Source organism: Urocampus carinirostris, chromosome 9 (assembly GCF_059441175.1).
Source record: "Urocampus carinirostris isolate Australia breed hairy pipefish chromosome 9, RoL_Ucar_1.0, whole genome shotgun sequence".
NCBI classification, from domain to species: domain Eukaryota; kingdom Metazoa; phylum Chordata; class Actinopteri; order Syngnathiformes; family Syngnathidae; genus Urocampus; species Urocampus carinirostris.
In genome coordinates this window covers 17,487,028-17,512,826 of record NC_142357.1, presented here as the reverse complement: position 1 = coordinate 17,512,826, position 25,799 = coordinate 17,487,028, and the positions used below count along the sequence as shown (strand labels likewise).

At 40.6% G+C, this 25,799-nt stretch overlaps 1 protein-coding gene across 10 annotated transcripts in view; it reads left to right on the top strand.

Annotated features, from left to right (window-relative positions):
- The window catches only part of dlg3 (discs, large homolog 3 (Drosophila)), a 101,732-nt gene extending 80,681 nt beyond the window's left edge, over window positions 1-21,051 (top strand). For 3 of the 10 annotated variants that reach the window (XM_088344706.1, XM_088344705.1, XM_088344703.1), the window contains 10 exons: window positions 2,017-2,131; window positions 5,265-5,441; window positions 5,580-5,655; window positions 11,240-11,285; window positions 13,892-13,933; window positions 14,057-14,107; window positions 15,222-15,562; window positions 17,784-17,893; window positions 17,971-18,062; window positions 19,657-21,051. In XM_088344706.1, coding sequence (XP_088200832.1) covers window positions 2,017-2,131; window positions 5,265-5,441; window positions 5,580-5,655; window positions 11,240-11,285; window positions 13,892-13,933; window positions 14,057-14,107; window positions 15,222-15,562; window positions 17,784-17,893; window positions 17,971-18,062; window positions 19,657-19,763 — 1,157 coding nt within the window. In that variant the 3' untranslated portion in view covers window positions 19,764-21,051. Of the gene's footprint in view, window positions 1-2,016; window positions 2,132-5,264; window positions 5,442-5,579; window positions 5,656-8,122; window positions 8,223-11,239; window positions 11,286-13,891; window positions 13,934-14,056; window positions 14,108-15,221; window positions 15,563-17,783; window positions 17,894-17,970; window positions 18,063-19,656 lie in introns of all 10 variants that reach the window. The other 7 variants (XM_088344702.1, XM_088344701.1, XM_088344700.1 and 4 more) reach the window with 3 other exon arrangements.
- The last annotated feature ends 4,748 nt before the right edge of the window (window positions 21,052-25,799 follow it).

The window sequence follows — 25,799 nt, the reverse complement described above, 5'->3', positions numbered from 1 at the left end:
CAAGTTTGGATTTGACGAGTGCAACCATACAAATTTGTATCAAACGTGCATTGAATTTAACAATGACTTTCAAATTGCATAATAGAACTCTCACTGAACTTAATAATGCACTGCCTTCCATCTACCAGAAGGGCTACTTTAACTTGCTTAACCCCTTCCTGCTAGTATCCCACGTCACAATTGATATTTATAATAGTGATAATGAGGATAAGTATATTTATAGGTGCCTTTCTATTATGCTTTACCTTTATGCACTAATAATATTCTGTCTTCTCTATGTGGCTCTGCATGATCTAATGAAAGTTGTTTTTTTTCCACAAAACCTGCATTTACCAAGTTCTCCTTACACCCACATAAAGCCCTGTAGCGTTCCCTGGCTATGCCCAAATAACTTTGTTGACTTCCGGATTTCATTAGGCAGTTGGAGCTTGTCAAGCTGTGTGGGGTTCAACTAGCAGATAGAAACTATTTTCTTCCCTAGTTTCTTCAATTAAACTAGGGAAGAAGTGGTTATCTTTATACAGCAATATAACAACTATCACTTTTGTAGCCATTTTTGTGACATTAAATCAATTATTTGTTATATACTATCAATGGGTACTATTGATACTGAGGTTTGAATTTTCTGCCATAGCACTCAACCCTACTCCGTCATTGTACCGCAGTATGTATAGTATAATGAAATTTTGGCTGGCATATGGTGTGGAAAGTAGTACCTGTGAATACGGTCCATTACAGTTTGGCCTGCACTTTGAGTTTCAAGTTATTTTTACACACCAGCCTGGCGGGATAAACGAACATTTGTTTCCATGACTCTTCCTGTTTGTTGTGGGCCAACAAAAGACTACCTGTAAAGTACGTTTAACAGGTGTGGTGTCGCTCTGCCGTATCTTCTAGCATGCGGAATGCTCTCTCCTTGTTATTTTTCCCCTCTCTTCTCCAAAAGGGATCATTTTCTTTTTGACTAAGCTTCACAGATCTTGTGATGTGTCCTACAAAGAGACAAGCCTGTATTGTGATGTTGTCATTAGTAGCCGGGGCTTGGCAGCTACGCAATGCTGAGCTTTCCCTTCCCAAAGTCCCCTGGGGAGTGTGCAGGCTGATTGCAGCTCACTGTTCTTCCTGCTTCGCTTGAATGTGCACAGATGAATGACTTTTCAAGGCGGGGAACGAGTGGCAGTGTTTCGCCTGCTTTCAGGTTGTGCAAATATGCGTTGCAATTTAGATGCTCCTTTTTTCTTGACGGCCAACCCCTATCTTATCTCCTCCTTCCTCCCTGGGCTATGTAGATTGAACATGCATGCTTTAGTAATGTATTTTTGTGCTATAGTAGCCTGCAGTGGTTAAAATCTAAATTAGGCTTGTGTTGGATTAAAATGTGTAGACTAGTACCAACCATCTTCGCACTTTGCTGTGAATTGTAATGCTACAGTCACTAATTTTAGACTTTTTTTTTCCCTTTGCTCAGACTACTGCCAATCCATCTGTTTTTAAATGGTCACACATCATTTTACTATGTGTGCCAGCTCTATATGTAGTTTTCTTTTTCTGACACAGTGATCCTCAACTTCTATGGCTTCCAGACCGGAGCGTGCCTTTGGGCTTAAGTGTGCACCTGACGTGAAGCCACACTCCATTTTAACACCACAAAGCCCAAGCTCCATTTAGAATATTTCCATGTACAAATGTTTAAGGCAGCTATGCTCCACATCCAACACATCAATGAACAAGATACTTGAGAGCGAGATACTTGGAATCGACCTATCTGACTTTGGATTGCACCCTGGACTGGTCATCAGTTCATCACTGTCAATCATTCACACTTTTAGTGTTTAGGATTAGTATTTTTTTGTGTGCATTACTCCAGTCAAACTGTTGACATATTAATAAGTTGAGTGGTGGGCAAGAAAATTATTTCTGTTTACTTTCTTCTGGCTAACATATGTGTGTTTCTTATTCAATTATTATTTTAAAGAAAATAATTTTAATTAATTTAATTATCTCCGCTACCCACAGAGTACAGCCGGTTTGAGTCCAAGATCCACGACCTAAGGGAGCAGATGATGAACAGCAGCATGAGCTCAGGTTCCGGCTCCCTGCGCACCAGCGAGAAACGCTCCCTATACGTCAGGTAAAACTGGATGCACCCCCCTCAAGCATGGTTAAAAACAAAATAACAAAAACTGGGAAAATGTTGTTTATGAGGACCTTATGGTAAAGCCTTTGTTTTTACGGAGCACTCTTACACCTTTCTTTCTGGGGTATGGGCTAAAAGTTTTTCTTGCATTATGAAGGGGATATTCCTCGATAAATCTAAAGACCCATCACAAGAAACATTTGTCTTTGTTTGAATCAAAACATTTGTGCTGGATCTATTGGCATTACTCAAAACCTCAAGTTTATTTTTCTTAGGGTACGGTTTTTATGTAAATGTATCTAACTGGTGTATTAACTTGGTGGATTTTAATGGTGTGTTAACAACATGGTCAAAAATACACAGAAAGTGTTCAGGTAAAATTCTAATAGTAGACTCATCGACATACAATTAATATTTTAAACAGCACTGTGGGTAAACGTCTCACTGGTTAATTCAAAGTCGCATGACCTCGCGCCTCCCTCATTTCACAGTTAAAAATAATCATTTGCACAGCGGCCGAGCCGTTCCGTGTTTTTGGAACAACACAAAATCTCTTCAGCGAGAACATTCCACAAGATTGTGCTGGAAAGCCAGTCCAAGCTTGTGACAGGCGCTTCCACTATGCACAAGCGTCGTAAAGAGTCTCTTCAGTCGCAATCCACTCACAAGGGTTGGAGGGTCAAGGAACGCGATCAAGAATGCGAACTTGACTCTTGATTTTTAGTAGCCCTTTCTGGCAGAAGACTCAGTGTTGTGTTGAATGGGAAAAAAAAAGTATTGAAAAGATGTATCAATTATGCTTCATCATTTCAATATTTTGCTGCCCCCTGTTGGCAACCGAATTTTATATGAAAGTTCCACAAGAATGGCATTGTGAAGGTTTCGGGTTTCAAGTAGGGAGTTCTTGCTTTGTATTATGCCCAAAACTAGTTGTCATCACAACATAGTGTTGTAGACTGACAGCAGTTGCAGTCATGACTCGAGTCATTCAACAGCAAAAACATACAATGGAAGGAGTGAGTCACACCTGAGTCGGGGCGCTTAAGGTGTAAGCGCCGTTTGTCGTAACTCTGCTGCGCCTTGGTTATCTTAGCAACCATCTTCCCCCTTATACACCACCTCCATCCAACACACACACACATGCACCCTGCTCTTTACGTCAGTGCACGGACCTAGATTGCATTGCTCCCATGTTTGTATATGAGAGGGTTATGTATGGTATGTAAGGTCTGGACTTTTCCTGAGCAGTAGCATCTCGTTTACAAATGAATGCCTTATCGTCTGCAATAGTCGAAGCCAGGGCTCAGGAACGTATGGCTCGCAAGCCACATATGGCTCTTTTCATGAGTATATCTGGCTCCAAGATGAATTGAAAGCCCGGATACTCTTCTCTGTATTGTTCCAACTTTAGTATATGCAAAGGCCGAGCAACTCAGAGGGATGGTTCGGTCCAGAGCGTATATCCCAACTACAGTTTTCACGCACGGTGTTACACAAACAGATCCAATTTTCGCAGTACGTCTCTATGGAAGCACATTGAACATTGTATGCTCACTGTTGAAGCTTTCTGATGAAAACCCACAGAACAAACCAGAAAATGCCAGGCAATCACCCTGTGCAATTCAATTGGGTGAGCGGTAGGAGTGGGCGGATCTCAGCACATTAAATAGCGCACTACTCTCTCCCTCGCCCAGCGCCCTCTTTGCCAGGTATGGCTCTTTTCATGAGTACACATCTGGCTTGGTGGTAAAAATCACTATTTTAACGTATTTAGGCCAGAAGTTCAACATAGTGTTTCTCTTGCGTGTGGCAGGAGTGCTGTAGTGCTTTTCTACCTTAAACCCCTTAACGTTTCTATAAAATCCACCAAAAATCCCAATAAAATATGCACCCAAAGTAAATTAAATGCTGTTCTTTAATCATTTAGGGAATATGGTTTTGGTCTCTTTTTAAAGGTAGGGCTCTGAAGCTTTGTCCCAATCTGAAAAATTAATGCAAGTGCTATTAGCACTGAACAATCTGAGAACACACAGAAAAAGGTTTTTATTCTTGCCTGATTTTTTTTTGCAATGAAATGCCTGCAGATAAGTGTAGCATGGGCATCTTAGCTGGAAAACGGGCAAGACGATAGCTTGAAGCCTTACCTGGTACCTTGTCAAATTCGATCGCAATCTGAAAAACTTAACATTGTATTTTACACATTTTCCTAAGGGGTAGGTTTTGGTGTTTTGAAAAGTGCCTATTTGGAGATTACCAGTTTTCAACTCTTAAAACCTTTGCAAATTTGTGAAACAGAGCCTGCAATTGGCCGTAAACAATGTCAATCAAAAGTTTGGATGCTGATGGCCTAAACAAAATTATTTTACTCATCTCATTATTTGTAAACTGGAATTATGGGGCTGAACAGACAGCTAGCAACAAGAAATGTTCATCGATGCAGAGATAATTTGGGACAGATTTTTTTTTTTTTTTTTTTTTTTTTAAATCTGTCAGCATCATTGTGTATTTTGGAGTAAATATTTTACACGGTTGGGTTTATTAGACTCGCGGCAGTAAGGAGGCCATTGTTGCGTACCATCATCGAATGTGATTGCTGCAAAGTGACATCTTTGTTTAGTTTTCTGGTACAGTAATCCCTCGGTTATCGCGGTTAATGGGGACCAAAACCACCAGCGAAAAGTGAAAATCCGCAAAGTAGCGACGCCCCCTCAAAAATGCTTAAAAAAACAATAAAAACAATTTGAAAACAGTTTTGTCATATTTTGGGATCATTATTGTTGTCCTGTTTTTATTTTTGTACAACCTTTTCAAAGTTTCAAGTTTTGGTTGTGTCAATGCATTGTATGAGGGGTGTTTTTATTTTTTTATTATTTTTTCATTTTTTATTTTAAGGCGATTTGTACTTGGGGATGGGGTTCTGATGCTTTTCCACTGCCCCCCCCTTACCGCCCCCCCCCCCCCCCAAAAAAATACATTCTTGGTAAGATTTGAGATTTTACCACATCCATCAAAAAGGTGATGTCAATTCCTAAACGGATGGACCAGATGTTTTTTGTTTATGATGTTGTAGGTGCCCCGCGGCACTCAAAACTTAAGTTTATTGTTTTATTTATTTTGTTTTTTGTAGAGCTCTTTTTGACTACGATCGGACGAGGGACAGCTGCTTACCCAGCCAAGGGCTGAGCTTCTCTTATGGCGATATCCTCCATGTCATCAACGCGTCCGACGACGAGTGGTGGCAGGCCCGGCTTGTTACACCTCATGGGGAGAGTGAGCAAATTGGGGTCATTCCCAGCAAGAAAAGGTAAAGTTGTGCTTCTGGGACTCATAAACTCAAGGAATATATGTAGTGCTGTTTAGACACATGGAAATTCTTGGTGAATAAATAATATCTAATGCATTAATAATTTTATTTTTCTTCCCTCAAACGTTTTCTGTTTAGAGTGGAAAAGAAAGAGCGTGCCAGGTTAAAAACAGTCAAGTTCCACGCCCGAACAGGCATGATTGAGTCCAACAGGGTGAGTGAGTTGAGGAGCACACGAGGAGAAATCAAACTGACCTTTTATGCAAACAGCAGGATGACAAGACACAGTCACACTAAAAAAAAATGTAGCCGTCTGATATGCAAATAGCACACTTGCTCAAATAACGGCCACCAACCTGAACCTTTTGATCTCTTTAACCCATTAAATACATATCATATTTATATTTGACAAGAATTACATAATAAGAATTATCGTTTAATATTTTTACATAAATACATCATTCTGTCAATTGAACATTTAAAAGAACTAAAAGTTCATGTAATTAGAAACGTAGGAAGAACTCATCGCATTAAAAACCATCTTCCCCATGTACGCTATTTTTCGCATTATAAGGCTCAACCCCCAAAAAGGCTTTTATCAGATATTTTTCATACATCAGGTAATAAAGTTCATGGAAGTGAGACTGCAGTAAGGGTTACTGTGGTAGGGCTTTATATACACTTATGATACATATTAGTGCAATGATCGATAAGTCGATAAGTGTAGCTGACAATAACCGCAAAACATTGTATGCAACGGGGATTGAATCAGGGTTGAGGTAGTGAAAGCGCTGACATTTAACTACTATGCCACCAGTGATACAGATAATAGATGAAAATTTATAGAACAAAAATTATTTATCACACTTTTTATTCGTGGTGCCAGAAAAACAAGACAGGGTTGCAGAATTTTGGGGGAGAGAAACCCAAATTGTAATTTTTCAGAACTTTCAGTGCATTTTATGTGCTAGTTGTTTTTTGGGAGAACTTTAACATGGTGACATGCCAACTTACCTCGAGATAACGTTACTACCGACACAGAGTATATGACTGTAACAAAATAACAACTAAATCTACAGATAAAAACAGGATTGCGGTGGAATAAATGGTTGTTATACAAAAGTACAACTAAAATAGAGGGCTTCTCCTTTCAGTGCAAGAAAGCGATTTAGAGTGCAGCTGGCCAGCTGCATGCTAGCACCGGGTAACCGCGATCTCTGAACGGTATTCGCGATGATTGAAATACAAGAGTCAGGAATGTTGTGGTTTTCCACGAGTTTTAGCTCAGAGTCATCCGTTTCATGGGTATCGGATCCGGCTTTGGTGATTAGCCACGTTCAGCCGTGGTGGCTTAAGAGTTTTTAGACTAGCTGTTAGCTTTCCCTTCCAGACGCAAACACAATCCAGAGTACCTGCTGGTCATCCGCATTTCTTTGCGTTGTTTTGACTTTTCTCAGAGTCCAATTTAGTTGATGAATTTCTTTTCAATGTAACCAGCTGCTAAAGCGTTTGTTTAGGTCATTTGTGCAAGGGCTGGTTGACTGACAGCTTACATCAGCCTTACACAGTTGCGCGCACACTGCTTGAAAACTTTGCCGCGCCTGTATTAGCTAGTGCCATTAAAACTTTCCTCTGTCTGGCCGCGCTGTTAAGACCCGAACTTTAACTTTGTTGGCCAAACATTCCATCACCCAGATAACATTCTAAATCTTTGAAAAAAATGCAATGTCTTGCAATTACTCTACCGTACTACAACACTTCGCCGCGCTTTTCTTTAACAGTCTCTCCACTTCTTTACCTTTGCGTCAATAATGTATTTAAATATGCATTCGTACGTTAAAGAGTTTGTACAGTATTTTGTTGACTTTCTATTTTCTCCATTCCGTAATATTCGTTTCTGTCACCACGAGTAAAAATAATGTGATAATGAGATAAGCCCTAATACATTTTTGTATGTCATCCGTACCACTGCTGATTCAGTGATAGTGTCCATGCTTTCACCGCCACAACCCAGGTTAAAATCCTGTTGCATTGGTCAGGGATGTTTATCGATTGATTACTCATAGTAACAATGCGGAGGTATATCGTAAAATTTGTGTAGTATTTTGCAGTGCTGATTTATAGGGCGCGTGTTCAGATCTCTGTTTAATTAAGGCGTTTTGGGTTTGCCTTTTAGTCCAGAAAATACTTTAATCGTTTTTTCCCCCGAATTATGGATACTTTCTTGTTCTACTAGTTTGTCGAATTGTCTTAGGACTGAGGGCACACAGTGTACTCGTGCTGAAGTCTCCTGGGTTCTTTATATTGGACATCTTCTGTTTGTTTAATGTGCAAAAATGTTGAAACCAGCCTTTTGTTTGAACAAAAAAAAGAAATATTGAACCCAATAGTGCATATCAAGGACAGTATATGTAGATATGCCTTTCCCATTAGCCTTCTGCCGGAAACAATATAACGTTTGTAAACTGAAGCTGCCACGTGTGTTCATTTCCGCCCATTAGCCACTTCTCATTTTCATTATGATTTGATGTTGCCAGATGTTTCATTTTATTGTTTTGCATGTGTGTCCACTCCCTTCATTGAAATCCATTCTGTTTTTTTTTTTTTTTTGTGCGTGTGTGTGTTTGCCCTCTCATCTCCCCCTCCCCACTTCCCTCATTCCTCCCACACCGACAAAGCAGCCGGTCAAAGTAAAGCGCAAAAAAAGCTTCAACCTGTCGCGAAAGTTCCCGTTTTACAAGAGCAAGGAGAATATTGTGCAGGAGTTGGTGGAATCTGAACGTGAGTACCTTCTGTGTGATGTAAACTAAGGGTGGCAGGGTGGGTAGGGGTGCAGCAGAAGGGAAAAGTTGGCGGGTATAGTTGCTTTCATCCTTTCTTTTCCTCCTTTCACACTTCAGTTCTGTCTCCATCCGTTTTCCATCCTTCCTTCCATCCACGGAAGCTTTGCTCTCATCCCTCTCTCACGGCGGCACAGAGGTGGCACGATTTTACTACCCGGGTCTCGCTTAATCTGTCAACGCTTCAACTTGTCTTTTACCTGAACTATACAACTTGACAAGTGTGGCTGTTAACTTGGGCTGCAACTAACGACTGTTTTAATAATTGATTTATCTGACTATTGTTTTCGCGATCATTTGATGAATCGGATATAAAAAAAACCTCATTATAAATTTCCGAAATGTTGTGGACAAATAGGAAAATAGCACACAAAACACCTACAATATTAAACAATTAAAAAATAGTGTTTGTCAAATAACAGGCAAAATACATACAAACGTCTGCTATATACCTGGAAATATATCCTTTTTTTATAAAGAGCAAAAAAAACATTTTTTCAAAGGACCTTTTGGAACTAGAAATCTGAAAACCCAGTGACACGTATCAACATCAACATTCCAAGTCAAATAACTTAACAATAAACAGAAATGCATACAAATTAATGGTATACATCTGCAAATGTGTAAGGTAGTATTTTAAAAAAACAAACTGTTTTCTCCGTGTCCGTCATGTTTCATGAGTTTAATTTATCGTAGCCTTTGAAAATAGCGACTTTGTTCGCACTCAACCTCGCTCGCCTATGCGCGTGACGTCACAGGCTCTGCAACGTGCTCAGTGAGGCATAAATCGCTTTAATCATCCATTTGTTAACATTTGAAATTCCTCATTTATATCTATATACATAAATTTTCAATTTAATTTTATTAATGGAACGCATGAAATATTTACAGCCCCTCATCTGCACTGTCAACCTTTTTTGACAGTATAGATAATGCCATGTACTAGGGCTGCAAGATTTTGGAAACAAAACCTAATTGCTATTTTTCAGACTTGAATTGCAATTTAAATGCGATTTTCAAGAAAAGTGCATTTCTGTGCTTGTTTTGTTTTCAGGAAGAACTTGAACGTAGTGGCATGCAAACTTTCCTCGAGATGGCATCCTTAGAGACTGAGAGTATTTAACCGTAACAAAATAATTAGATCTACTTCTTACAGTGTAGGAAAATGTAGAGAGAGGCTGGCTAGCTACACGTTAGCGTCAGGTAACCGCGACTTCTGCAAGGCCTTTGTGATGATTAAAATACTAGAGTCACAAATGTAGTGGTTTTCCTCGAGTAGTGGCTCCAAGTCGTCCGCTTTATTGATAATGTATCTGGCGTTGCTGATTAGCCACGGTCTGCAGTGGTAGCTTAAGAGTTGTTAGCCTAGCTGTTAACTTTCCCTTCGACGCCGCCTCAGTCAATTCCCGGACATGATAAAATCCAGGCGGCACCCGCTGGTGAGCAGCTTTTCTTTGCGCTTTTTTTGATTTTCCTCAGAGTCTGATTTATTAAAAAAAATTATTTTCAATGTAACGAGCCACTAAAGCTACGAGCTGTGGCCATTTGTGCAAGGGCTGTTTGACTGACTGGCAAGCTTACACCAGCCTTTCAAATTCGTGCACTCGCGTCTTACAAACGTTGCCTCGCCTTTATTGGTTGGTGCCATTAAAAACTGTTTCTGATTGGCCTGCAGTGTCAAACCACGAAATGTGATAATTCTGGTTGACCAAACGCTCCCATCACTCAAATAACAAACTGGAACTATGAATCCTTTTTTAAAGAAAACGCAGTGTTTTGTGGTTACACTATTGCGCTATGTCACATCGCGATACCGATTAGAATTCGGTTAATCGCGCAGCCCCACCGTGTACACATCTTTTTGATATTGTAACTTTTTGGGCAAGTGTTCTTTGCCTTGATGAATTATGGGGTTGCCTGGGGAATTGTTTGAGCTGAACGTATTTTAATTTGGTTATGGATTTATTTGGCATGACAAAGTCATCCGCAACACTTTGGGAATAGTTCTGTGTAATAAAGTCACACCTATGTGAGATTGGACGATGCCACAAAATACAGCATAACATTATCTTTTTTTAACACTCTGTATTCATTTATTAATTACACAACTTTTGATACAAAATATAAAATAAAAGAAACTCAAGAAAGTGAAATATGAATACAAATAGCCATATTTCACGATGGAATACATGTTCAACTTGTTCACAATGCAATCACATGCATGACATAAGAGACAACATGCCATCCAATTTAACATTTGGGTTTACTACAACTTTTTTCATACCTGAAGAGCAACACATATGGAAAAGCAGTTCTTGGACCTAAAAGTTCAATTCTTATACAAATCTGAACACTATTAGGATTGGTTACACGCCTGACTTTTTTACATCAAGCTAAGAAAAATTGAAACGTTCTCGATGTCAACATCGGATGTGTTGAGCCCCGTACAACAAATGGACCAATTTAGGAATAAGTCTTAACGCTCTACAAGATTCTTGTAACCTTGTTCTCTTATTCATGACAAGCTCAAAATGTGGCATACTCTACGATTTTCCCGCATTTAGGACAAAGTTTAAATTTAAGACTCTTATTTTTCTAGCGTCTTTGCCGCATGTGACCGCCTCTCCGGTATCCTCCAAGAGAAATTGGATAGCTGCGTGCGTGCGTGTGTGTGTGTGTGTGTAGTTGTTGGCTGCACTAACACACGGCAGGCTTCATCAGACTGTGCTTTGACACAATGTGAAACACAACCGAACCTCTATTGTCCAAAACTTAGATTTTAATTGAGGTTGTTTAGTGTTTGATTTAAATTCTAACGTTATTTTTCACACATAGATACACAGGCACGTACAGAACCCTCCACTTCCTCTCTGCCCCGACTCTCACTAACCTTCTTCTTCCTGTCTGCTGTCTTCTCTTGTCTTTTTGTTCTCTGCTCTCACCTGTCGGGACACCTAGGACTTCCCGGGGTTAAGCGATGACTTTTATGGATCAAAGAGTTTGAGTAAGTCCTGTGGTTGTCCCCTTGCGTGCCGGTCCAGCCAGGGTGTGAAGGCTTGGGGTTGGGGGGGAGGATTTGGGGCATGGCAGCTGTGTTGTGGCATTTCGACACAAGCAATTATTACCCTAGAATTTCCTTTTGGGAAAAATGGACAAAAGTATTTGGGAACCATGTTATCACTTTTGAAATTGTCCTTAGCCTGTTGCTAATGTTAGATCATTTGCTCAGGAAATAAAACGTCATAGTAGTAAAGGGGTGCGTTGAAGGGAAACAACACGGATGCTAGTCTTGTGAGATGTTGCCTTCTTCGACTGCTTTCTATTAAAAAAATGGTCTTTCTTTCAAGTCTTAGCTGTCTTTCTTAGCAAACAAGGAAATTTGTTTGATAATCCTCGGCAGTGCGCGATCTGCATTTCTCAAGTCATTGGCTCAAAATTTTATTCAGAGGTGCAAGAAGAGGTGGCCTATTGGCTCAACAAAACAGGAGCTTTGTGTAGTGCGTTTCATGACGACACTGTTAACGTGTTTCCTCCTTATTTGAAGTATGGGCAGAGTTTGGTTTTGGATAGAGGGGATGTGGCCCTACCAATATTGACAAAGTATTGTTTTGTCCCCTTCTACAGTATATTATGTGATCACTGGATAAAATGTGCTATGTCCCCACCATTGATTGGTAAGGGCAAACCTAGGCTCTTGATTCAAAGAACAACAAACGATGATAACAGGCACCAGTCGCTTGTCCGTTTTACACATTATCAGTAAATCGGTTTAAAACTTTTAGATGGAATCCTGGTTACTTCCTACACAACACAGGATAATCATCCAAATTGACATTTTACGAACACTTTAGTTGAAAGGGTGGAATGCTTAAATTTCTATTGATAAGCAGGACATTTTTAGGCCTTGGTTAATGCACTTGGTCGCAGTGTCCCAATACTTTTGTCCATGAAGATTAAGTAAGACCGTGCTGAAATTGAAGCAACATTTTGCAATTGTGAGGGAAGCCGGCTGTTGGCTAACAACAGAGGGAGTTGTGTCAAACTGTTACAAACCTAATGGTATCCTTGATACTGCTGCTGGATGTTGCCATGGCCGCCGCGTAACAATGTTCACTGATGTTTTCTTTGGCCCGCCGCTGATGTGTTGACATGTAGCAACAGGACTCGGCACCTTGCAATTTGGTGGGAAATTATTTGAATTTGAATATTACTCTGAAAACCACTCGTGGTTTTTTTCTAACAGCTGTTATTTATTTATTAAAGTTTTAAGACCAGATTAAACACACCTTTTGATCAGAGTACGTTTACATGCATGCAATAATCTGATTGGAAACAGAATATTGGATTCCTGGAGCTATCTGAATGAAGAGTTTACATGCCTAGTGAAAAACAGGCATCCAATATTCACGGTATTTGTAGTTTTCTGATAACAGGGGCAAAGCTGGTACAAAGTAATTACGCAATTAGACATTGTTTGTGCATTTAACGAAGGATGATTTCATTTGTGTCGTCCACCAAATTCAATGAAATGAAATTTTGTCTTAAACAGTGTGGCTCTCTTATAGCTCTTTGGGTCAGAAAGGTGCCTGACCATGCATTTATCACTCGTAAATGTTTTTATATCACACAGAGATAACCCAAACAATACAAAATTCACTTTTGAAATGTTGATTCAATTTATTAATGCACAAAAGAAAACTAATCTGGCCTATGGGAAAAAATAACTGCCCCCTGAACCTAACAGCAAATTTGGGAACCTTTGGCAGCAATAACAGAAATGAACCGTTTACGATGATTGGTATCAAGTCTTTCACAATGCTGTGGAGTCATTTCAGCCCACTCTTGTTTGCAAGATAACCTTCCAATATGGCAGAATTGGAACAATTTTGCAAAGGACATTGGGCTAGAATCCATCCACAGCGTTGAGAAAGACTCTTGTCACAAATGTTTGATTTCTGTTATGGCTGCCAAGGTTGCCCAACTTGGTATTGGGTCCAGGGGCATTTATTCTATCACATATGGCCAGATAGGTTTTTATGTTTGTGTTTTGTACCTTAATGGAATCAACATTTCAAAACTGCATTTTGTATTTCCTTGGTTTGTCCTTGGATCACATTAAAATTGGTTTGATGACCTGAAACCATTGTGAGTGATACATATATAAAATACACAGAAATAAGGAAGGGGGAGCAACACTTTTCTTGGCACTGTGTATGCACAAGTAGTTGGAAAATGAGGTGACTATCCCTACCCTTACAATCAAAATACCGGCAGTTGCACGCAGTCCTTAATCAAATTACTGCGTGCGTTGAAATAGCTTTCAATGATCAGAATACTGGCAATATTATGTTTCCAAGAAGATTATTGCATGCATGTAAATGAACCAACAGACGTCAGCTCCCGTTTAGCCCGGTCATTAATAAACCGATGTCATTTGAAATGAAACTCTTTCATCTCCTTATAGGAAAAATGAGAAGTATAAAATGGGTTGGGCCAAAGTACAGGTAACATGGGATTAAGAATGCAACCACGGGCCTCAATATGATGTTGGTAGCTATGCGCTAAGCCCCACCCAAGTCAGCAATTTTTAACTTTTGTCCTCCCTTTCAGAATGCCTGACGTCCAACACGAGCGACAGCGAAAGCAGCTCAAGTGAGTGGCCCTCCTCACTTGGTTAGGTTATTCACCAGAGAATCACTGATGTTTCTTTGTGGCACAACACAGGCTGCAAACAGATGAAACTTGTATGTATTTTAATTGTTTTTATCATTGCAGAGGGCCAAGAAGACACTATTCTCTCCTACGAGCCAGTCATACGGCAAGAAAGTGAGAACATCTTTGAAATGTATCTCTTTTGGGGTGGGTGGGGTACTCAAATTGGATATTGTACTGTAGGCAAATTCAAACAATGATTTGATTTCTCAAGATAAGGGATTGACCGATATTAGTCTTTCATCAAGCGGGGCTGGCGGAGTGCATTTTTTTTGTTGGGCCTGCTGCTGGTTCTTTTCAATCTGTCCACCAAAAAGTGAATTGTACTCATGCAGCTGAGATCCATTATTCCCTATAGCATATTGCTGCGCGAACTTTTGTCAGGCCCTGCAAAAGTGACCTGCATTCTTTGAACTGTGATCCATCTTCCATTTTGGGCAACTGAAGTATGCCATTGTGGACCACCTAAAATAAACTGCACCGTGTTGGTCATCAATCTATTATCCCTAGTTGACTGATAGCAGGGGCTAAGAGAGCAAATTTCTATCATGCGTGGCTCGTTGATGTATCTTTTATTTCCGACTAAAACGAACACATGTGCGGCTGCAATCTGTCATCTCCGTTTTGCTTTTTTCAGCAGCGTGCATGTTAAGGATCAGTGGGTTTCTTCGTTGATTTACGCATATCTAAAATATTAACTTCAATAAACGAGAGATTATACCGTGTGAGAAAATGAGCTTTTTTCCTCAAATACCATGATACATTTTACAGTGAACTATTGTTTATTTCAGGCGATAGGTACCTAAAAGAACCTGTGATCCGCAAAATCCATGAAGTAGAAACCTTTTATTATACAACTAAACACTCGATTTTACATTAGAACCTAAGACTAAACCCTATTTACAGGTCCAAGCGTTTATTTAGCAAATAAAAAGTACTGTATACCGTACCTGTATCATTTATTTTGGGTTTATTTTCTTTCTTGTGGAGTGTTTAGCCAATCAGAATGCAGAACACAATACATGATAAAAATTGGTAGAGCAGAGACTGTCAAAGGTGAACTGTGTTATAGCGAGGAATTGCTGTATATATCACTTTTGGACCGTAAGCTGAATTGAACAAATCATTGCAAACTAAATTTGTTCCTGTTTTTCACACAAGATGTCCTGATTGTGCTTGAGTGGATTTAAGGCTTCTGTTGACATTTGTGCTGCTTTTACGTCTTCAGTACACTACACTAGACCCGTAATCATCCTGGGCCCCATGAAGGACCGAGTCAACGACGACCTGATTTCCGAGTTCCCTCACAAGTTTGGCTCCTGCGTCCCCCGTAAGTTGAGCTCAGGCAAACGCGGCCGCTCTAAACGTTGTCTTTTGACGACTCCCTGTCTGGCAGACACGACTCGTCCGAGGCGAGAGAACGAGATGGACGGTCAAGACTACCACTTTGTGGGCTCGCGCGAGCAAATGGAAAAAGACATCCAAGACAATAAATTCATTGAGGCGGGACAGTTCAACGAGAACCTCTACGGGACCAGCATCCTCTCCGTCAGAACTGTGGCCGAAAGGGTAAGTTGCGGGCTTTGTTCCGGACGTGTTTGGCAGTTTTGTTTGGGCCCATAATGAAAATTTGCTGTGCTCACTAAAGCCCCGTGCACATCGGGCAGCAGCGGTGTGCGACGCCATTGCATTTTGCTTTTAGTGTCAGGTGTGCATGGGTACTTTGGCGTCGTGTATCAAATATTTTTGATCATTTTTTTCAAAATTCCTTAAGTGCGTGAGGCACATAGCTACCCTTTTCTACAACACATGCACTCTAAATGCAAAACACTGAAAGGATTCCAGAGGCCCTTCTAGAGGATAAATTATTTGATGCTTTTAACATTTTTCACATAATGCATAAAGTGAGGTTTGCTAGTGCTGTACTTTTTCAAATTTATTACATACAATATTTAAATTTCACCCACAAATCAAATCCTCAAATTAGAGAACAGCAGTGGAACTTCATCCATCAAAAATGTTACACTTCTCTGGAGTGTCCTTTTAATCTCTGAGAAACAATGAAAACCTAATGCAATTTGTTCTGTTACTGCGGAAACCACCAATGACAACACAAAAAGGCGACTCCTCACATCTGTGTTGCAATCTGGCACTATTCTCCACAGTATGGTTGCTCTAGCATTCCGCCTATAAATATAGGAATTACATTTTACGCAACACAGCCTTCATTTGCTTTTTCATTCGGCACAGTAGTAAATATGTGCATGTCATCGAAAAACACGTGACGAAAACAACTTGGAGTAGAGCTAAAAGGGTTGCGGCTGAAAACTGCTTCAAGTGTGAGAGAACACAGCCCTTTGGCAGTTGACACCAGGCTTGTGCTAGGCTTAATCTGGTTATTACAATTTTTTTCAAAGTTTTTTAATGTTGAGCAAGTATCAGTTTACTTGCATGGGTACAATAAATTCTGGACTTCCAAGTCGCTTCTGGACAAAAAGTCTTGGGATTCAAGAAATGCCAACCATTCCTTAGTTTCTATTTTCTTTTTTGCTCGCAACTTTACTGTGCATATGACAATAAACACTTGGAATTGAGTTTAATTTAAAAATAGACACTCCATTCTATCCATTATCTGCACCGCTTATCACAGAAACATCGAGTTCAGTCTGAAACAAGATACATGGAAAATATATAGCTGGAATAGCTCACCGAAGTCGTTGTGTTCAATAATAATGTGCAACCATGGTCCTCTTATATCCGTGAGTGTAGTAAATTCAGGAGAGTAAAATATTTACAAATACAGTACAGAATAGTAAAATACTGTTTTCTCTATGCCGTCAACCCAACTTGCTATTCACATTCATCTTTTTCGGCCAATTGCAGGCTTTGTTTTGCCCCTTTAGCCTATGCAAGCCTGTAAATGATAAAAAGGATCCGCCCCCTTTACCTCTGAATAACTTTAGCCAATAGTGATCGATTCAACTGATGATTGACATATTGGTTAGCCAATGAAACGCCGGTGAATCCCAGCATACACCGTGGACTACTTTGCATTCGGGGGGAAATCTAGTCGGCGGCTGCTGCATTAGTTGCAAGACTTTGCGACTTAATATTGATCCATATATAAGGCGCACTGTATTATAAGGCGCATGGTCAGCTTTTGAAAAAAATAAAGGCTTTTAGGTGCGCCTTATAGTGCGGAAAATACGGTATTTTATCAAATCCGACACCAAAAACATACATGTCATCTTGAATCACTAAATCCAATCAAATCTTCATCCTCTGTGTCACTTTCACCCGGTACACAACTCCCGGAGGGAGACAATGCGCCGGTTTCCTCACTTTTTTACGTTATGGTCAAGGTTAAAATTGTCAACATAGGCCTATAGCGCCCTCATGCGATTCTATGTGAAAATAACATGTTAAGTTATATACAGTACTGGCTATAACAATTTAAAACGCAATAATATAATGTTAATATTTACACATATACCTGTAAGTCTCACCCACAACCAAAATATGAAAAACACTTATAGTACAGAAAATGCGGTACACAAAAAAATCATTATAAATGCAAACCCTAGTTACTAACAAAGTGAGGGGTACACAATATTGTCAGGTTGACAGTTCTCAGACTGATCACACCCTAATATTATTTTGGCCCAATATGAAAAATACACCCGATAATTAATCGCCTCATCAAGAAAGATTCCAAGCATTTATATACTGTATAATGGTTTTTGTTTAATTGAAATTGAAGCTTTGTCGTCATGAAACATTCCGTCCACAGGGGAAGCACTGCATCCTGGACGTGTCGGGCAACGCCATCAAACGACTGCAGCAAGCACAACTTTACCCCATCGCCATCTTCATCAAACCAAAATCCATCGAAGCGCTCATGTAGGTGCGCCGTTCCGAATCTCGGCCGGAGAGCCGATTCCCTAGCCGGGTTTACTCAGGTTTCTTTTCCGCCGCAGGGAAATGAACAAACGGCAGACGTACGAGCAGGCCAACAAAGTCTTCGACAAGGCGGTCAAGCTGGAGCAAGACTTTGGAGAGTTTTTCACAGGTACGGCGCACTCCCAATAATTTCCAGTGTTTCCTCGACATACGGGCTTAATTTGGTCAAAGATTGTGCTCGTCTCGAATTAGTCTTTATATGAAATCGTTAAAAACTAAAATGTATCTGTGCCTGACTTCCCCAAAACATCCAAGTCAACTCCTTTGAAACTTTCCTATGGAAATACTACAAAAACACAATAGAAATACTGCAAACTACTACAAAATAAAAGCACACAAATAATATCAAAATACTACAGAAATGCTACAAAATGGCTCGGCTGTGGTACTTGTAGTGTGGTACTTAAAAACTTCACATCAGAATGAAGACAGTGAGCATCTTAGCCTAGTTTTCACATGTTTTAAAGCAGAGAAGCTCTGCTCACATGCAACCAGAGTACAGGAAAGGCACTACAGGAATTTATATGCCAGCCCAATGACATGGTAGGCATCTGAATATAAATGGGTGTAAATGGTCTGCATTTATATAGTGCTTTTCAAGTCAATGAAGACCTCCCAAAGCGCTTTACAATGTCCTTCACACTTTCCCTTTTACACACTAACCCATAGCAGCGTCTGCCATCCAAGGCAACTACCTGTTCATCGCCCTCTGTTAGGAAGTTACATTAGGAAAGGATCTGCTTTTTCATTTTGCTTTCTTTTTTCCTCTAGCATTTTCCCTCGTTTTCTTAATTTTCCTACTTTTCCTTCCTTTTTGTCAATTTCCTTGTATATGTTTGATTCTTCTAGCATTTCCACTTCCTTTTCACTCCTTTGTTATTGTTTTTTCCTATTTCTCTATTTTTTCCTTCATCGTTGTTGTTTCCTTTTTCATTGTTGTCATTTTTCATTTTAAGCTTTATTTGTTCCCCAAAAGTAATTGTGTGCATAATGTTACACAATCAGTTTAATATATAAATAAAAGCAACAGAATTGATACAAATAGCCATTTGTGAGCCGTAAAAAAACGGCTCTTTTTAGTGAGCCGAGCTGAAAGAGCCACTTCTCGAAAAACTACTGATTTCACTCAATTTTGTGCAACATTGACTTCAAAATATCGCATTTAAAACACACCACCGAGGGAACCTGTGTTGTTTTTACCTGCATGCACTGTGAAGAGGGCTTTTTTTTTTTTAAATAAAACAAGTTGTGTATCAAAAATCTTGTGTGTAGAGGTGCTCATACAAATAGCTACCGCTGCTTATTGAAATTCTATTGTCTCGGGGTGCCCATATATACATGGTTCGTACACCTTTTTCATGGCCATATTCAATCACTTTTCAAGCACTTTCAAGGCCAAACTGTCCAATACCTACAAAGGAAGAAATCCAGCGCTGATCAAAAGAACTTTTTTGTTGACCCAAAAGCGATTCACAAATTCTCGAACATACAAAATGTGTGAAAATGGTACGTTTTTTTTTTTTTGCATGCTCTCGCACTCTCAGCACCTTATCCAAAATTCAAGCATTTTCCTGACCTCAGAAACACATTCAAATTCAAGAATTTTCACGGATTGCAAGCACCCGTCCGAACCCTGTATATAGAGGTACGACTGTATATGCAACTGAGCTCCTAGCTAACGTGTGCCCCACATGCGTTGGCAGCTATCGTCCAGGGCGACTCGCTGGAGGAAATTTACAACAAAATCAAACTGATCATCGAGGAGCAGTCGGGCCCTTACATCTGGATTCCCTCCCCGGAGAAGCTCTGAGCTGCGATGCGTCTCCAACACCACGCCCCCCCCATCTTTGCAGAGTACCCCTCCCCCATTCTTCTCTGCACCCCCCCCCCCCCCCCCTCACCTCTTTTTCAGCTACGTTTCATAGAAGGTTTTAGTGTCATCGTTCTGTTACTCTCTCAATGGAATCAAAAACAAAAGTCTTATGATCACCGACAATTGTGTGACTGTGCACTCTCCTGCATGAGTTTTTCGACGCCATTTATTACTGACTGGACCAGAGGTCTGTTTTTGTCTTTTGATTTTTTTTATTTTATTTTTTTGGGGGGGTTGGGGGTGATCATATGAAAAACAAGAAGGGGAACATGGAATTGCTCCTTTTCGGCCACAGACTAAAGATGCGAACGTTTCCACGACGGGGAAAAGAGACAAATTGCACCAAGTCAAGACACTTTGTAAATGTTCATCCGATTACATTGAAAATGATGACAGCTTTTTTTTGTTTGTTTGGTTAGAAATCTATATATATATATATATATATATATATATATACACATACATCTTTATATATAATTCAGTCTCTTCTCCCCTAAAGGTGACTGGATGAATGGGACCCAACTGATGGTACTGTTCCTTGGGAATTATTTATCATCTCCACAAAAAGAAATCCCTACATTTAAATGACGACATCACAAGATGAATAATAATTTTACTATACATATAAATATATATAAATAAATATATATATATATTGACAGCGAGCGCGCGTGTGAGAAAGTTTTACACATCACTAGAATGGTCCGTTTGGAGGGCATGTTGGGGTTCTTTTTCTTTGGCCTGTGCTTTTCTTTGTATTTGTCTTTTTTGTGGGGGAGGTCAGGGGCTGCTTTTGTGTGATTTGTGTGTTCTATGGGGGGATGGGGGGGCGGCGGATAAGACGTGTAAGTGGGCTCTGCAAAACACCAAACTGCCTTACAATCCCGTATTGACTGACTGACCACCTTGCAATTGTGCCCCCCACCACCATTTACTAAAACCATTGGGATTCATTGGACACCCCCCCCTCCTAGCCTCCATTCAACTAGTTGTCGCTAGAGTGTGGAGCAGCAGCCCATTCGCTTACTCTCTGCCTTCCAAAGAGGTCTTTTTCTTGATTTACTGGTCACATGGTACTGTCCTGTCTGCTGCCACGGCAGCAGCCTTATAACGGGTAGAAAATGATAATTGTATTGGATGTCATTCCCATTTAACAAAAAAAAAGGAGTTGAATTGTCCCAAAAATACAACACTAAAGTTGAGCCTAATTAAAAGCTTTGTCTTATCTATGTGAATTATTCATCACATGCTTGGAATTGAGTGTCAACGTGACGGCACGCGCATCCCCGAATGTAAAGTCAGCCATATTGGATGGGTTCATAAGTTGCAGTTTGATGTTGTCACCGGTCTACATTCATTTTGTTGGGTGTTGAAGTGAAGGAGGAATATGATAGGTGTTGGTTCTTGTCTCTTAATTGTTTATTTCTAATTACTGTTACCTGATGAGTAGAGACCAGAACAATAACCTTATTATAGTGGGCACGCCGTAAACCAGCCGTGTCAAACAGGCAGCCCGCGGGTCAAATCAGGCCCGCTAAGGGATTTAATCCGGCCCACGAGACAACGCTGAGGGAAGTGCAAGAGAAAAACGAGCTGCGGGTTGAAATATGTCCTCTTGATGTTGCCAAAGCCAGGTGCCTCTCACAAATGCTGTACTTGTATTTCTTTCTCTTTCTCACTTTCTCTTCCCCCCTTTACTCTCTCACTCTTTGTGTCTCTTTGTTCCTCTTTGTCTCTTTCTGTATTTTTACCTTTTTTTGCTCTCCAATTTTCCTTTTCTCTATTCTCTATCTCCCTGTTTTCCCCTTGTCTTTCCCTCCTTTTCTCAAATTTACTTTGAATATCCTTCGTTTTCTTTTACTTTCCCCCTCTCTCATTATTTCTCTTTGTATCTCTTTTGTTTCTCACATTCTCTCTATCTCTCTCTCTCTCTGACCCATCCTCTCTCTTTTTCTCTCCCTCTCGTTTTCTTTCTCTCTAATCTACTAGTCTGGCCCTCGAGGGAATGTTTGTTCTATCATGTGGCCCCTGAGATAAAATGAGTTTAACACCACTGCCGTAAACCATAGGAAAGAAAGCTTTGTCTGTGAAAGCCTGGCTGAAAAGACTGCACTTTTATTTGGTGAGTGGAGTGCAGATAGGCTCCAAATTAAGCCATTCGGTGACCCGGTGATAGCCCGGGCATACTAAAATATACTAGAGTACCGTTTGCTAGCTAAAAGACTCCCAGAAATCGTTTGATTTCAACCCTAACCCCTACATTACATGCTTTTCCCTGCAGAATAGTGGTCTTGTTTGTACATCATTTATTGTCATAACAGCCAAATTTGAGCTTTGATCGTTCGGCGTATATCTTACATTAATCACATATATGTATATATATATATATATATATATATATATATATATATATATACATATTATACCGGAAACATATTCCCCTGGTGGGAGGTGGCTAGAGCCAAGAACACTTTCATATTTTTGACTTTCTAGGAGGTTGATAACAGAGGAGGGGATTCCCACCCCCCTTGCTCAAAATCACAATAATAATAAGGTAAATTTACCCATCCAGCATGGTCGCCGCTACTCGGGTTGCCCGGATGTTGTTCACGTGGTCTATACTGTATGTGGGAGGTGGGGGGTTTATTATGATTTCATGATATTTTTTTTCCAAAAGCTGTTTGGGTTGAGCTCAGGGATTGCTCAACGACTGTGACGCCCCGATCGAAAACGCAACAAAGGACGGCGGCCGGGCACGCGCGAGCTTCTACTCGTACGACTCAACTGTGAAAAGGGATCGTCGCTTCTTTTTCTTCCCAGTGAGCCAATCTCTCGACAGCAAGTGCCAACTCGGACCCCTCTAGGTCCCCCCACACCCTGAGCAGCTTTCATGACGTGTGTTTAAAAATGCCCTCCGCCAAGTTCAGGGATATACGGAATGGAACACAGCCATTTATAAACTGTTGTTAGACTGTTTCAAGGGGTGTGTCAGCTGAACTATGTAAATAAGCCAGAGCCCACTTTTATTCATCAAACGTATAGACCCTGCCCCTCTTTGGCACGTGTAGTTCAAAATCGGGACAAAATATATTTTATAGACCAAAATGTTCAGTAGGTTTGACAGTGATTCCAGAATGGACCAGTCCAAAAAATAAGGGGGGGGGGGTTGTTTTTGGTGGAGAGGGCTTTAAGTTAAGTGTGGCAGAAAATGTTCTGGGTGTTAAGAATGAACACAAATATAATCAGGAAAATGACACAAATTTTGTGATTCTTGGCTGAGGGAAACTGGATGACCACCGATCCTGACCCATGTAGACATAATTTCGTACGTTTATGCATTCGGTCATTTCATTCGCTATTTTGTCACAAGATGTTTTTCAAATGAGAAGGCAGGTCAAACTGACTGAGCTTTTTACCTATTGGTAGAGCAGTGAAAAGAATAAACATTGCAACTGATGGTGCACACGTCAATCGCGTTTCACCAATCGGTTGATCGGTGAAGAGAGGCGTTGCAGTTGATTGGTGCACTCATCGATCGACCAATAGGTGAAAAACTCAGACAGTTTGACCCGCCCCCTCATTTGAAGAACATTTTCTTGCGACGAAATACTCGACAATGAATGGGACGGCCCGGTTGCCCGAGTTTTTCAACAAGTGCTCGTATCAACTGCGTTGCCTTTCTTCATTGATCAACCGATGGGTGAAAAGCTCAGCCAGTTTGACCCACCCCACCTATTAATAAAGTTTTGCTGTGACAGACTACTCGACAAAATACAGAAAAAAATGTCTAAATATATGAATGAATTGCATTTCTGTCATAAATGTAGGTATTAAGAGATTTATTTATGTGTTATCTGTGATATGTTAGTATGAATTTATACATCTATTTCTACAAATAACAGGGTTGGTCGGCCATTACACTTTTGACTAAAGCTTAAGAATGCAACATTGCCGAATGTCACCGTTTAGTGCACTCAAAATAAAAAGAGACATCATTGAATTATGAACTTTAAAGGATAGGGAATGAAGAAAGTCCAAGCTCTTCTCAAGGCCCTCTCCTTATGAGTCAGTCCAAAATTAACACCGAATTCAAGCATTTGTGTATAAGCCACTCGCCCATAATTCCTTCATGGGAAGGGGGTGTTCAAGCTGCAATTTTAAGGGTGAATCTTTTGATCATAAATATAATTTCTAGTGCCAAATTATTTGAATTAGCAATCATTTGAATAGGATATTTTCTTGGGGGCTCTTGCCAACATACACAAGCAATACATACTACGATTATGACACGCAATTGGTAGGATCGTCTTTAAAGGGCATTTTCTCGGACTAAAGTGACAAATGAGTTTTCGGTGTTGCAGCGAAGGATTCAAACGGAATGTTTGGTCAACGATACCATTTCAAACCAAAGCCTCAACTTTATGTCACATCCTACTTAGAAGATGAAATCTGAGCTGACTGTTAACCAGCAGGAAGGTGTGCACGCTACTTCAGACAATGTCAAGCCCAAAGACTCCACTTTCTGCTTTTTCCATTCTGAGGCTGTCTTGTTTGAAAAGGAAAATATGACCTCTTGTGTGTCTGTGTGATGTTGTTCAATTGACTTCCTGTGGGGGTGTTTTTGGGCACATGTATGCAGGAAGTGCTTGAAAAGGTAAACCCTTTTGATTGTACAGTCCAGTCGTCTCCTTGTTGTGGCCGCGGGTGGCTCACGACCTGTCGGACACTCCAGGCCCAATCGGTCTTCCCTGTCCTAGTTACCAGGGGGACGTCATCCAGTTATTATATATGTATATATACATAGAAAAAAAGATCTTTCTTTGGGATTATGGGAGGGGGACTTGAAAGGACCATTTGTTTGGAAATAAATTCTGTGACTCAGTTACAACTTTTGCATGTTCCTTATTCGAAACTGAAAAACTGATCTACCATTAGCATTGCTTTCTTTAGTGTTTCTTGGATTTTATCCAGTGTGAGACAATGATTAGAAGCACAAGAGAAAGAGGAGGTACAGCATGTCAAACAACGACCTGCAGTTTAAAATCAGTCCACTGGATGCCGCCAAAGCCAGGCGCCACTCCCAAAGCAAACCGCTCACTGTAGCTGTATTTGCTTACTATCATTTATTAACCAGAACACATTTCAGTAAAAATACCCTTACGTAGTTTACTCAATAATAAAGTCATGGATGCGCTGTTTAAGGCAATACGATTGCACTAACGTGAAATGAAATGATCTGCATTTATATAGCGCTTTTCAAGTCAATGACTTCCCAAAGCGCTTACAATGTGCTCCACATTTCCCAATAGCGGCCTTGCAGCCATGTAAGGCTGCAAACCTGCTTATTGGGGGTATTAGGGGTTCAGTGTCTTACCCAAGGACACTTCGACATGTAACACGGATGAGCCGGGATTCGAACTGGGATCCCTTGATCCCAAAACGAGCGCTCTACCTCCTGAGCTACTGCCGCCTACTGCATGGATGTCTCTCTTAACCGCAGGATAGTCTACTACTACACTTTGTCAGAACCCGAACAGACGGTGGACCCAAACGCGTATCATTTTCTCACCAAGCTTTATTGTACGGAAGCAGGGCAGTCATGCGTGGGAACGATATTGCTGGGCAGAAGAAGTGGGGCAGAGAAGTCAGGCGCGGGTAAACAGGAAGCCAGTGGCAGGCGAGCAGGGTACCAGACAGGACAGACGGAATCGATATTGGATGCATGATACCGGACCTGACCGACGGGATCGATACCGGATACAGGATGCACGAGCAAGATGCAGGACGGGACAGACGGGATCGATGCTGGATGCACAACCAAGATACCGGACAAGACGGGACCGATACCGGACAGACGGGATCGAAACCAGGTACTGGATACACGAGCAAGATTCCGGACAGGACAATGCGGACAGGATCAATACTGGATACATGAGCAGGATACCGAACAAAATCAAAATGCTTGCCTTGCAA